The following is a 13,292-nucleotide window of genomic DNA, read 5'->3' on the forward strand; positions in this document are numbered from 1 at the left end:
TTCTGTTGCTGATTCTGCAAGGCCAACGTAAAGTGTCATGAACGGTTCAGTCTGTTGCAGCCTGATGTATGACCAATGGAAAAGCTCTGGGGAACTGGAGCAAAGGAGATGACACCTGGGCCAGATCAACCATGGTGTCATATTGAATGGTACAGCAGGCCTAAGGGACTAGGCGGCCTTCTCCTCCTCTGATTTTCTTGTATGAGGAAGACGGGTGCCATAGAAAAATTACATTCTGTGCAGGCAATTTCCATTTGCTTTATTTCTAAAATATTAGGCCAATATTTAATGTAACATGAGTGGAAGATGCACCTTAGAAAAAGTTATTTCTGTTATTTATTTGTTTTTGCATAAATTACATGTTTGGTGTACAAGTAGGAAGAAAGTTGAAATTGAAGAAAAAAGATTTGGTGCAATATTAAAAAATAATGGAATACCATAGCCCGATTGAAAATGACAAAAAAAGGCTTAATTTTGAAAGGAAATTATTGACACACAGCCCTAGGTTTTACAGTCAGATTTATTCTCATGCCAGCAATACTCTCTTGTTTGCATCTGGTGTTAAAATTAATCCCATCAAAACTCGAACTGTCTTTATATGATACACAAAAACAATTTTTTCTGAAGAATATTTAAACGGTCATTCATTTACAGCCCTTGTGTAATATTTAAAGTTTCAATAAAAGGTGTTTTAGAAATATATTAGCCAATACTATAATAAATGTATTGGATTTTACAGGGACCATTGCTTGGCAAACAACAATGTTTTATTTTCTCTGGATCATTTACAAAACTTGGCCTGCTGTGCAGTTTTCATTAATCTCTGATCATAAATATCTGCGAAATGAGCTATTTGACCGTAACCAGCTCAGAGTTAAATTGGCCAACAACAATGATCTCTTTTATGCGATTTTCCTCTCACTGACTACATTACCTTTATGATAATTGCAGAGAAGGGTTTGTTTGTCAATTTTCTCTCCCATCTTGATAATTTCTATTCCTTGCCAAGGGATAAGAACATAACGGGGAGCATGAGTGGGCCATGTGGAACTCTGAGCCTCCTGGATCATTTGATCATAGATTTAAGGTAAAAGGTAGGAAGTTTGAAACAAAACTAAGGGGGGATTTTTTTTCACACAGAGTGGTTGAAATCTGGAATGCACTACCTGAGAAGGTGGTGGAGGCAGTTACCCTCGCAACATTTAAGAAGAATCTTGGTGAGAACTTGAATTGCCAAGGCATGTGGATCTAATCTGGATAAATGGGATTAATGTGGATGGGTGCATATGGTTATCGTGGATGTAGTGGGTTGAAGTGTCTGTTTCTGTGCTATATAATATATGACTCTATGATAAGGTAATAGTTGAAATTCTACCAGTAATCCACCCTATTCCCTTATTCCTTGACTTCATCTGTGAATAGACTTGATTGAGCAACCAAATATTTCTTGGCTGGTTTCAGAGACTCTCATTGTCCTCTGTAAAATATTGCTTAAGTGGTCATTAATCATGTGTAAGCTTAAAATGATTACTTGATTGGTAGAATATCATAGCTGAGTCCCATCCCATCCATTTTTAGCAGCTGCTCAATGTGTGTCAAGGTTAGGAATTCTATTTCATTTCCTTCCCTGAATAATGTGTGCAAAGCACAAGTGTATTTTCTGCTGCAAAATAGGCAAATAGGCAACTCAGCATGGACCTAGGATAATCTGGGAATCCTCTCTGCTTCTCTGTCTCAACATTTCTTGATAACCAGTTGATGTTCAAATGTTTCTAAGCTTTAACATTAAAAATCCAAATAATTTAAATTTGATTAGAGTTAGAATATTTTGGGTTTTTTTTGTACCTCAAAGAAATCACTCTAAATCTGGGTTTTGCTTTGCTATATCAGGTTTAACAATTTGAATATTTTATATTGAGTAATATGCATGTATTGTGCAACGTATCATCTCAATAGAGTGACCAAGGATGGGGCAATAGGATTCTTTGCTTTTTCAGCTGGATAGTGTGCTTTTAACATATGGTGGGATGTGCACTTCTCCAGTACTTTTCCAGCTTTGGAGTGCTGCCTGCTGATGTTGCATTTTTCCCTTCATTTCTGAAATTTCCTTCTGAAATGTTCATTCTCATGGATTAAATCATATTTCTGTCTTGCTTTGCTGAAGCAGACACTGATTTATATAGTACCTCAGGACATTTTTTCCTTCTCTTTTTTAACTTATGCTAAATTCTGATTAATATTGTAACATCGTTTTTGTTTTGACAACTATTTATAATCCTTAACTGATTAATCAATTAATGATAAAGAATATACGGCATAAAAATGGGCCATTCAGTCCAACCATTTCATCCTGGGGTTAACATTGAACTATAGCATCAGCCTGTTCTTCCTCATTTGTCAGCATACTGCTCTATCCCATTTCACTCCTGTTTATCAAGCTTCCTTTTAAATGTATTAAATACTTTTAAATACTACTTACCTCCATTACTCCCTATCGCGGCTTATCTCACATTCTCACCTTATCTGGTAAAGCAGTTTGTTTTGTACTTCCTATTTGAGTTCTTGGTCACTTGTATTGATGAACTTTGGTTTTGTTCTGATGCACAAATGATACCCAATATTTCTACTCTTTCATAATTTAAGTGACCCAATTACATCACCCTTCTCTTTATAAGGAGAACTTTCCTGTTCATTTTTCTTATATAACTTCCCAGTTCCATATTACCCTTGTAAATCTTTTTATTGACTTCTGTCATACCTCTAAATCTTTTTGATAATGTTTCAAAGTATTCAATGTTGTCTAACCAAGGTTTGATATAGGTTTAGCATAACTTCTCTTTAAACTTCATTCCTCACCAGAAATAAATCCTTTTGCTTGGTTTGCTTTTCATGTGGATATTGACTTCCTTGCAACTTTTAGTGATTTGTGCATTTGTTCGCTAGATGTTTCTTTTCATTTAAGCAAATATTGTAATATGTGACCTCTTTGTGTAATTAACAAAATATATTTCAAACTTACCTGTGTTGTAATTAGTTTAACAATTATATGCCCAGTCTGCAAGTTGCAATTTGTTATTAGGCCTTTGTATGTCTTAATTGATAGCAAATTGTATTTTATAAAATAATTGTGTGTGTTTTGACTACTCAAATTTGTTTTTATTTTAATAATAACTTTATACACCTTGAATATAATATAATAAATCGCAACATGGGAAGTTAATTTCTAGTGTATAAGAACTCGCTTCCCTTTACAGGGTACAATTCTGTACTGTTGGTCAGAAGCTGCAGTACTTGCCTGTGCAATAAAATGAGGGTTTCTGACACTTGCAATGTAACCATGGGTTAAAGAAGTATACTCACCAAAGGCAGATGAGGTGATTGCTTTGTGGAGCACCTACATTCAGTCTGCTTTAGTGACCCTGAACTTCCGGTTACCTGCTGCTTTGATTTCCCATCCTACGCCCACTCTGATTTGCCTGTTTGTGACCTTCTTCACTGTTACGAGACCCAATGCAAACTGGAGGTACAATGCCTCATCTGTCTAGGCATACTGTAACTCACCCTTTCTTTCTGTCTGTTTCAGAAGAGGCCATTGTGATTTTAGTTTGTTTTTCTCTTTCTGTTAGTATGGCCTGGCCTACTGGACATGTCTCACATCCACCCCATTAATAATACCTGGTACAAAATGTTAACCATCCTTCTCTTTGTACAGATGCTGCCTGACCTGTTGAGATTGTTTTTATTTCAGATTTCTGGCATCTGTAGGCTTTTTTTTATTTGCTGAAAGAATAACATCTGGTGAACTTAATCAGTAGATCATACCTGCAGTCATGGAGATTCTTCCCTGCTGCTTCTCTTCTCATATCATAATCTTATTGACCTTGTTCTGAGGAGCAAGTAGATAGGATACTCTCCCAAACAACCAGTGAACTCATGGAATTGTGAAAATCAAGCTACTAAAATATGGAAAGAAGCTCCAATTTTATTGATATGAAAAGGAGTAGAAATGTTGTAATGAGGACATTGTGATTCTGCAATAGGATAGAGATTGTGATCGTGATATAGTGATTGACTGAAAGCTTTGCAAGTGTATTTTAATGTGGGGAGTGCATGAGGTCGTGTACTTCAGTCAGAGGAATTAAAAGGTGGATTATTACCTAAGTGAAGAGAGACTGCAAATGTGTGAAGTTCAGGTGTTCCAGTGCATGAATCACAAAATGTTAACGGACAGGTCCAACAGGTGGTTAAAAAGGCAAGCAGCATGTTGGCCTTTATTGCAAAGGGGGTTGGAATTGAATTGGGATGTTTTATTACAGTTGTGCAGGGTGCTGGTGAGACCGCACCTAGAGGACTGTGCACAGTTTTGGTCCCCTTACATAAAAAAGGATATAATAGCATTGGAAGCAGTCCAAAGGAGCTTCACCAGGCTAATTCCTGGGATAGGAGGGTTGTCCTATCAAGTGAGTCTAGATGGTCTGGGTCTGTATTCCTTGAAGTTTAGATGGAGGACCTTATTCAAACAGAAACGATCCTAAGGGTCTTCATAGGGTAGATGTTGAGATGTTTTCACTACTGGGAGAATCTTGAATGAGGGCATAAAGTTTCAAGATAAGGGGCCGATCATTTAAAACCGAGGAATGTGAAGATTTTCACTAGTGGGGGAGTCAAGAACAAGGGGAGATGTTTGCAAAGTAAAGGACTGGTCATTTAGAATTGAGGTGAGAAGAAATTCTTTTTTCACCTTGTGGATGGTGGAGGCCAGATCATAGAACAGTACAGCACAGGCAGGCCCTTTGGCCCATGATGTTGTGCTGAACTAGTTAAACCAATGACTCCTAATTAATCTAATCCCTCTTCCCTGCACATTGACCATATCTCTGCATATTCGTGTGCCTATCTACGAGTCTCTTGAACTCTCCTCTGCTATCTCCCTCCACCACCAGCCCTGGCAGTGCATTCCAGGTCCCTACCATTCTCTGTGTAAAAAAAAAACTTGGCATCCACTTGTCCTTTGTACTTCCCCTCTCACTTTAATAAATGCCCTCTAGTACTAGACATTTCAATTCTAGGATTGAAATATACAGGAATATACCCCATATCATATATATATACAGTATTTAAATTGGAGATAGATACATAGGCATGGTAGTGTAGTGGTTAGCGTAATGCTTTACAGCGCCAGCGACCTGGGTTCAATTCCAGCTGCTGTCTGTAAGGAGTTTGTACATTCTCCTGTGTCTGTGTGGGTTTCCTCCGGGTGCTCTGGTTTCCTCCCACATTCCAAAGACGTGCGGGTTAGGAAGTTGTGGACATGCTATGTTGGCGCCAGAAGCATGGCGACACTTGCGGGCTGCCTCCAGAACACTCTACGCAAGAGATGCATTTCACTGTATGTTTCGATGTATATGTGACTAATAAAGATATCTGATCTGATCTGAAAGATAGGAATTGGGGTTTATGCCGAACTAGCAGAGAAAGGGAATTGAGGCCTGTGTGGATCATCTTTGATCATATTGAATGCCTGGTGGCCTACTACAGCTCCTATTTTCTTGTGTTAAGTGGAGATTATTGGCAGGTTTCCATGGCTTTCCTGTCAGGTCAAAATAATTCGTTAAGCTGACCTACAATTGAAAGAGGCCCTCCCAAGGTAAATATAAAACTTTCCACTGCGGGTCTTCGATGAACTTCAGTTGGCCCTGCAGTGAGAGTCGTCACCACCTGTGTGCTGTTCACTCCCTGCCTTTGCCTCAACTAAACTTTCCCAAAACCCACTTCTGAAAGATCACCTGCTTTCTGGTGAATCTGGTTAACTAGACATCACCTTTTATCGTTTTGCAGACAAACAGATTAGTGGTGCACATAACCCTGCATTTCCAGCTGAGGTATTCAATCTTCCAAAACCACTCAGGGTTAAAATTAGTGCCCATTATTATGGTCCTGCAATTTCTCCGTCATAACCTCCTGTGAATATTGTTCTTTCCCAGAAGAGCTGCTGCCTCACAGCTCCAGCCACCTGGGTTCAATCCTGACCTCTGGTACCATCTATGTGAAGATTGCACCTTGCCCCTGTGACCATTTAGTTTTCCTTCGGGTGCTCCAGTTCCCTCCCATATCCAAAGGTGTGTGGGTTAGTGGGTTAGTTGGCCACTGTAAAATGCCCTTAGTGGGTGAGTGGTAGAATCTGGGAGGAGGTGATGGGAATGTGGGGAGATTAAGTTGCAAGAAAAATAAATGGGGGAATGGAATTGCTCTGTGAACTGATTTAGTCTCAAAGGGCATAATGACCTCCAATGTTGTAATGAAATATGCAAATCATCCCCATAATATTAAGAAATTATGATATCAATTTTTAATAAAACCATTATTATTGCAGCACAACATTGACTCAGATGACGCTGTTTAAATTTTTATTTGGCCCTGCCTGATAGAGATATTCGTTAGTGGTAATCCCAGTCAGAAACTAGGGAAGAAAACGTGAATCCACATAGATATTATAGTATCAGCTGTATCCACTGCCAAAGTTTTTTGGGTGTTGCTGATGTCTAGATATTGCTAATGTATCTCTGATTGTCAATCCTGGCATTGCTTCAAACTAAGATCATGGACAAGCAGTTATGTTAACTATTCCCAAGTTACTCTCATCAGATGAGGACAAATTCTTGAATGATATGGTCATGCAATTGATGCTAAACACAAAATGCCCTTTCCTGAACTTTCCAAGATGTTCTCACTGTGTTATGCATAATACTCTTACCCTTTCTTCTGACAGGAGCATCCATCTCTGGGTTTGCTCGTGGATAAGCTGCTGGAGAATAGCATCCATGTAATTTTTGCAATTCAGGGACCAAGCATCAACTGGTACAAGGTGAGATTTGTATTGCTAAAATTAAGGAGAATATGATGCAATGTTGGGATTTTCTTTGAAAAGTGAATTTCTTTGCAGCTGATCAGGTTATATGTCAGGTAGAGACACAAGAGACTGCAGATGCTGGAATCTGGAGCATAAAAGAAGCTGCTGGAGGAACTCAGCAGCTCAGGCAGCATCTGTGAAGGGAAATGGATAGTCGACGATTTGGGTTGAGACTGAAAGATAATGGGGAAATATCCAGTATAAAGAGTTGAGGAGAGAGGTGGAACAAACGCAGGCAAGTGATAATTTGATCCAGGTGAGTAGGGGTGATAGGCAGATTGAGGAAACAGGAATGGAAATAGTGACAGAGGCTAGGAGGTGACAGGTGGAGGCAGCAAAGGCTGCCATTTACTTTTTTGCTGCAGGTCATATGTAGTCTGTGAAGTACTGTTAAATGCTGCCAATAAGATTTCACTCTTCTGCTAACAGCAATTAAAGGTACATTATAATAGTTGGCAGAATTGTTACATTACCGTGTAAAGTCACTCTAATCAACATTAAATTTATAGTAATTTTCTAATGCTATACTTTTCAGTGATCTATTGTGCTTTATATATACTTACATAAACAATTAAATACTTTTATAAGTTGGATTTTAACAAAGATAAGAATTGGTGTTAGTTCATGTCAGTTTTAAATATAGAATTTGAAAACATTTTTTGTGATTGTTATTGATTTTTACGATTTTGCTTTTCTTGGAAGCCTTGTTGTAAAAAAAGATTAATTAAAAAAATCAATTTTGTATTTTACTTGAAGGATCTTCTTCCACTGATGCCAGGTGCTGTTGCTAGGCAGCTAAATTCAGAATTGTCAAATCTCTCTGAACTAGTGGAAGGTGCCTATCAGGTATGGAGCTACATTTGATATTACTCTATATGTGTATGTTATATCAAACACATAGTTTGATAGTTTAATGAATGATTAAACACTTCAATAATCACATTTGTAGTCTGGGATTGACACAGCTTTGTCTGCAGAGGTTAGATTCAGGTCTATGGATCATTTTAATTTTTCTAACATGTTTTATCCCATTGGGTTAGACATCTTTTTCAGAACCTTACAGTCTACTTCTTGAAGTTTTATAATGGCTGTTACTATCACCACAAATTTATGCAGTTCTTTATTTACTCTTGATACAACATTACACCAGCTATTTGTTGTTGTATTATTGGTTGTGAGTATTCTGATTTGTTTTGTTTTCACTTTCATGCTGTTTTCATAACATTGACATTCATTGTGAGAAGACACCTCAATAATAACAAAAAGATTAATTAAGTTAACACATGTCAATGTTTAGGTAAATGTGGTCTTGAATAATTCCCAGGTTGAAAAGTAAGTGCTCAGACTTATTCCGATGTTGATATGAAAAATAGGATGAAATATGAAACAATTGGCTTGAAGGAGAAGAATACTGATGTGCTCTGTGAAATGACCAAGGTTATTTTGAGAATTATCAAAGTATTCTACTTTTTCCCATTTATTAAAAAATATAGTTTGCCTCCCTTAATGCAGTTTTATCACAGATCATGCAAGACATCTGTTGTTCATTCCTTTGGAATGTGTTGCTTCAAGTTAGTAAAACAGGCTGCTGTACAGAGGAGCTAACTCTTTCATTGCTTCTTGACCAACTCATTGAATTAGGTAACTCCTGATAGTTTTTCAAGTCAAGAGTAAGCAAATGGAATGAACACTTTACTCTGATGTGCATTTTATTAAAAACATGGTTTGCTTTAGGATGAGTAGATTTTTAAAGTATTTTCATATCTGATCTGACATAGTACAGAATTTAGAAAGTTAGTGAACTGAATTTGGCTAGCATGTTCAGAGAAGTTTGTTTATGCTTTCAAGTGATGTACACCAAAAACAAATTGTAATTTAATGACTGTTAGCAGAGCAAATCAGGTGGTTAGCCCACATGATACCAGGCCAAAATTATATGTACAGGAAGGGAACAAAGGTGTATGTTTACAGGATAAAAAATACAGGAAATGCAGCTCCCTTTATCATATTTTTACTCTAACCCTCTCAACAGCTGAACCAAATTGACAGACCGGTGGGTCACAAGGTAGATATCCAGATCTGTTGGAGACAGACCCTGGCAACTAGAATATATCATGGGTCACTAATCATTAATGAATGATTATGGATTTCAAGGGGAAAGTAATTATTGCTCCAGATTGCTTGAGACTTGTGGGGACATACTTCTGTTCTTTGTACCTTTTTATAAAGCACTTTTCCGCCAATCTTTCTTCTCCTGACTCCTGTCAGTGGGTTGGTTTCCTGGAGTACTGAGTGGCTAGTTGGTTAGCACTAAATTCCATTGACTTCCAAAACAGAGACCCAGATGGGTTATTTAGACACTGCCAAACACGGTGGTCAAATTTGATGATTTAGTTTGCATTCACCAATTTTATATCCTTATGCCCACTCTCAACTCCCCAGCCATTTCCAGCCTGTCATTAGTGTACCTCACCCTTCAGTTACTCTTATAAAGCTGCATGTATTTCATGATTTTGCTTCTTTTAGGGGAAATTGGTGGTGCAAAAATGGATCCTAGTGAATCTGCAGCTCGCCTTCCATTGACGTTTTTGAAAAGAAGTGGGGTGGGAGGGTGGTATTGTAAAGGTGGGCTGCTGTTTCATCCATTTGCAGTGTACTGGCACAATTTTGTTGCCCTCTGGCCCCGACTGTTGTTGAGTACCATGGATCTGCAGGCTCCATGAATCCCTTGTCCAGGTGGGCAACCTTTATTCTGGAGTCTGAGCTATCTCAAATTTGACTGCTTAAGATTAAGATATTTTGCCAAAATTATGTCATTATAATTGTCACTGAGCAGGGTTTCTGGCTCTTTGCCCAGTGTTGACCTCCGGTGTACAGTCAGGTCACAATTAACTAGTATAACTGCAGTTAAGTCGTCACTCTGCTAAAAGAGCAGAGCCACTTTGTTGTTCCAGTAAGCTGCTCATTCATATCAAAACCTCAGGGCAAGCTTCTGATCATGGGAAAGATTTAGTTGTTCTTCTATTGGTGATTGTACTTCCATACTCCCTGAATTCATGAGGTTAGCTTGATTAAATGTTTAACATATGTTTGCTAGATATTTTCCACAAGCACAGGGGCCTCCTAGACAGCTGTTTGGCAGGGCATTCAGAGTGCAGCAGTTGTTATAAACTTGATACATTAAAAGGGAAGATGAGTATATATTTAAGTCATGTGCTGCAGTATGTCACTGAAGCCTGAAGGTGTTGTAGGATAATTTGAAATTTAACCCACCCTAGCCCCATTTAGCAAAGAAACCTGAATATGTACAGGAACAAGTACTGACAAGGAAATCAATAGTATTTGCTGGTGATGGAATTCCCCCAGATAACCAAATATGCAGCAGGAAAGGAAGGAGACCATGAAACACAGCAGGGAGAGCAGTAGAAAATGCAACCTTCCGAGCTTGCTTTGCTGTACATTCAGCGAGCTCTATAGCTCAATGCCTTGTATCCCTTAATACCTTTACCAAATAAAAATATAGCACTCTCCGGTTGTGAAAATCCCAGTTGTTCCAGCATGCATAACATTTTGGGGAGGGCTAAGAATTCTAGATTGGCAGCATCATTTGTGTTGAAATTCCCCCTGGTTTAACTCCTGAATGACCTACCTCTGAATTTAATGGGTTGAATTTCCTGCTGTCCACACTCACTGCCCAAGGCTCTGTATCTACCTGCAGACTCTTTTTTTGGATGTGGATGGTCAGATGCATTCACAACCTGTACCACAGGCTTTCAGCAAGCATGCATCGGATTGAGAGAAGGTCTCAGCCTTGTATCCAGTTTCCTCTAAGGAAAAACTATTCAGAGAGGTTTAAGTAATTTTTAAAAAGATGAATTGAATTACCAATATGTTAAAATAATAATAAATGTCAAAACATTTAAAATAAAGTAAAATAAGTAAAGCATTTTCTGTTTTCCATTGGCGATATCCCCATTCTGGGATCACTGTTTGTATGCCGACCCTCACCCTAGCGAGAAGCTGTGGCTTGAATAATGAGTATATCCAGAGGCCGTCTTCAGTTGGTCCAGTAATGGAGTAGGAAGTCATATTCACTGGCATTTGTCCAGCAGCATGCCACCATTTGACTGCACATGCCCAGAAATCATCCTGAGATGTCGACACAGTTCAGACCTGTGTTATGCTCGCTTGTTCTGGATTTTCACCACCAGAGACAATAAATTGTCCATGTCTATCCTGTTCCTTTTAGTTTTAATTTTAAATAGCTTAATTAAGTTGTCTTTCACCCATTCAAACTGAGTAGAATGTCAGCCACATTTATGTAACTTGTCCTTATTTAACCCTTTAAGCACTGGTATTATTCTGGTGAATCTGTGGTACATTCCTATCCACTGCCAGTGTATCATTAAAATCAAAGAAACAGACAGCACAGAAATGGGCCCTTTCAGCTCACCTAATCCATGCTGACCATAATGGCTATCCGCATGAGAGCTGTATCCTTCTGCACTTTTCCTATCCAAGTATGTGTCCAAACACCTTCTAAACATTGCAATTGTATCTGTCTCCACCAGCCCCTCTGACAGCTCATTCCAGATATTACCGTGTGAAAAAAGTAGTCCTCAGATCTCCTTTAATTTTCTCCCTCTTACCTTAAACCTGTGCCTTCTAGTTCTAAATTCCCCTGACCTGTGAAAATCATATCTATGCCCCTCATAATTTTATAAAACTGTCAGTCCTCCATTCCAGGCAACATTCTGCTGAATCTCTTCTGCACTCTCTCTATTGCTACCTATATCTCTTCTGAAAAGTGAACATTGTACTCTATTCAGGGTTTGACCAGGGTTTTAGGCAACTGACAAGTAGTATTCCAGCCCTTTGAGATTAACATTTCATTAGCCTTTTTAATTAGATTTTGTCCCTGTGCATTGGTTTTTTTGTAATCTGTATACCCAGATCCCCAAACTTCTTTGCTCTTTCAGATTTTCTAAGTACTTCTATAAAGTATTTTGATGCTGAGTGGACAGTCTCACACTTATCTACATTGAATTCCAAATGCAACTGTTTTGTGGACCAGGGATTCCCATAAGTTAGTGAGAATGTTGCACATTTTCTCAGAGACTTTGGGAACATCTTTGAATCGTCTGTCCACCTGGTAATCTCTTGCCATCACAAAGCTTGGAGTAGAGTATCTGTTTTGGGACTTTGCTTTGCCCATGCGAGATGACAGCTCTGCCACAGAGATTGGAGCAGGATGGAGAATTAAAGTGACAGGCATCTGGATGAACTTGGTCACATCCCCAGACTGAATAGAAAATGATCACCGAATGAAAATTTGTGGACTGGCTGATATTAAGCAAAAGTATTTTTAAGGGACCATGTAAACCACCCCTACTCTTCCTGACCTGAAATAATTTCTGGGTGCTTTGGGGAATGACAATTTGTACCTTTTGAGGCTGCTTACCATCTGAAAGTTTCGTGAGATGGGGGCATTGGGTGTTAGTTGAGTAGCCGTGTAGCTCACTCCAGATTTTCATTTGCCTTCTATGCATTTTCAGGTGAGAAACAGTGACAAATTAGAACAATTTTGCTTGTCACATCTGTTTCGGTGAGGTTACCTGGCATTATGAATGTGGCCCAGGCCTTCCTCTTGTGAACAGATACTATTTCATAATCTGAAGAATTTGAAATAGTCATAATATTTGTTCACTTATGAGTGCACCTTCCCACCCTATGATTTAAGAAAGGTCATTGAGGAACTAATAGAAAATATTTGGCCCTAGGAACCTGCTCTGAGAAACTCCTGAACTGAAATCCTGATGCTATGATGAATGGCCTTCAAAAAGAACGATCATTTTCTTACTGTGCACCAGCCACAGGGTATGACTCTAGTTGTGCAGTTTTCCCAGGGACTTCCAGTGACTGCAATTTTGCTAAGGCTCCATCATCATTACTTGAGATATGGTCCACTACGGTGGTATCATCTGCAAACTTGTCGATGGAGTTAGAGCAGAATCTGGCCATGTAGTCGTGAGTGTATAGTAAGTAGAGTAGAGGGCTGAGGATGCAGCCTTGTGGGGTACCAGTGTTGAGAATAATCATTGCGGTGGTGTTGCTGCCTATCCTCACTGATTGTGGTCTGTTGGTCAGGAAGTCAAGGATCCAGTTGCAAAAGGAAGTGTTGAGTCCCAGGTCCAAGAGTTTGGTGATGAGTTTACCTGGAATTATAGTATTGAAGGCAGAGCTGTAGTCAATAAACAATAGTCTAATGTAGGTGTCTTTACTGTGTGGATGCTCCATAGATGAGTGTAGGGCCAGGGAGATGGTGTCTGTCATAGACCTGTTTCAGTGGTAGGTGAATTTCAGTGGGTCGAGATTGCCTCGG

General features: G+C 38.9%; 1 protein-coding gene across 2 annotated transcripts in view; it reads left to right on the top strand.

The window, feature by feature from the left end:
- itgb8 (integrin, beta 8) overlaps positions 1-13,292 on the top strand; it is an 82,776-nt gene that overhangs the window by 20,502 nt on the left and 48,982 nt on the right. For both annotated transcript variants that reach the window (XM_052015709.1, XM_052015710.1), the window contains exons 7-8: positions 6,770-6,865; positions 7,667-7,756. In XM_052015709.1, coding sequence (XP_051871669.1) covers positions 6,770-6,865; positions 7,667-7,756 — 186 coding nt within the window. The remainder of the gene's footprint in view (positions 1-6,769; positions 6,866-7,666; positions 7,757-13,292) is intronic.

The sequence above is a fragment of the Pristis pectinata genome, chromosome 5 (genome assembly GCF_009764475.1).
Source record: "Pristis pectinata isolate sPriPec2 chromosome 5, sPriPec2.1.pri, whole genome shotgun sequence".
NCBI classification, from domain to species: domain Eukaryota; kingdom Metazoa; phylum Chordata; class Chondrichthyes; order Rhinopristiformes; family Pristidae; genus Pristis; species Pristis pectinata.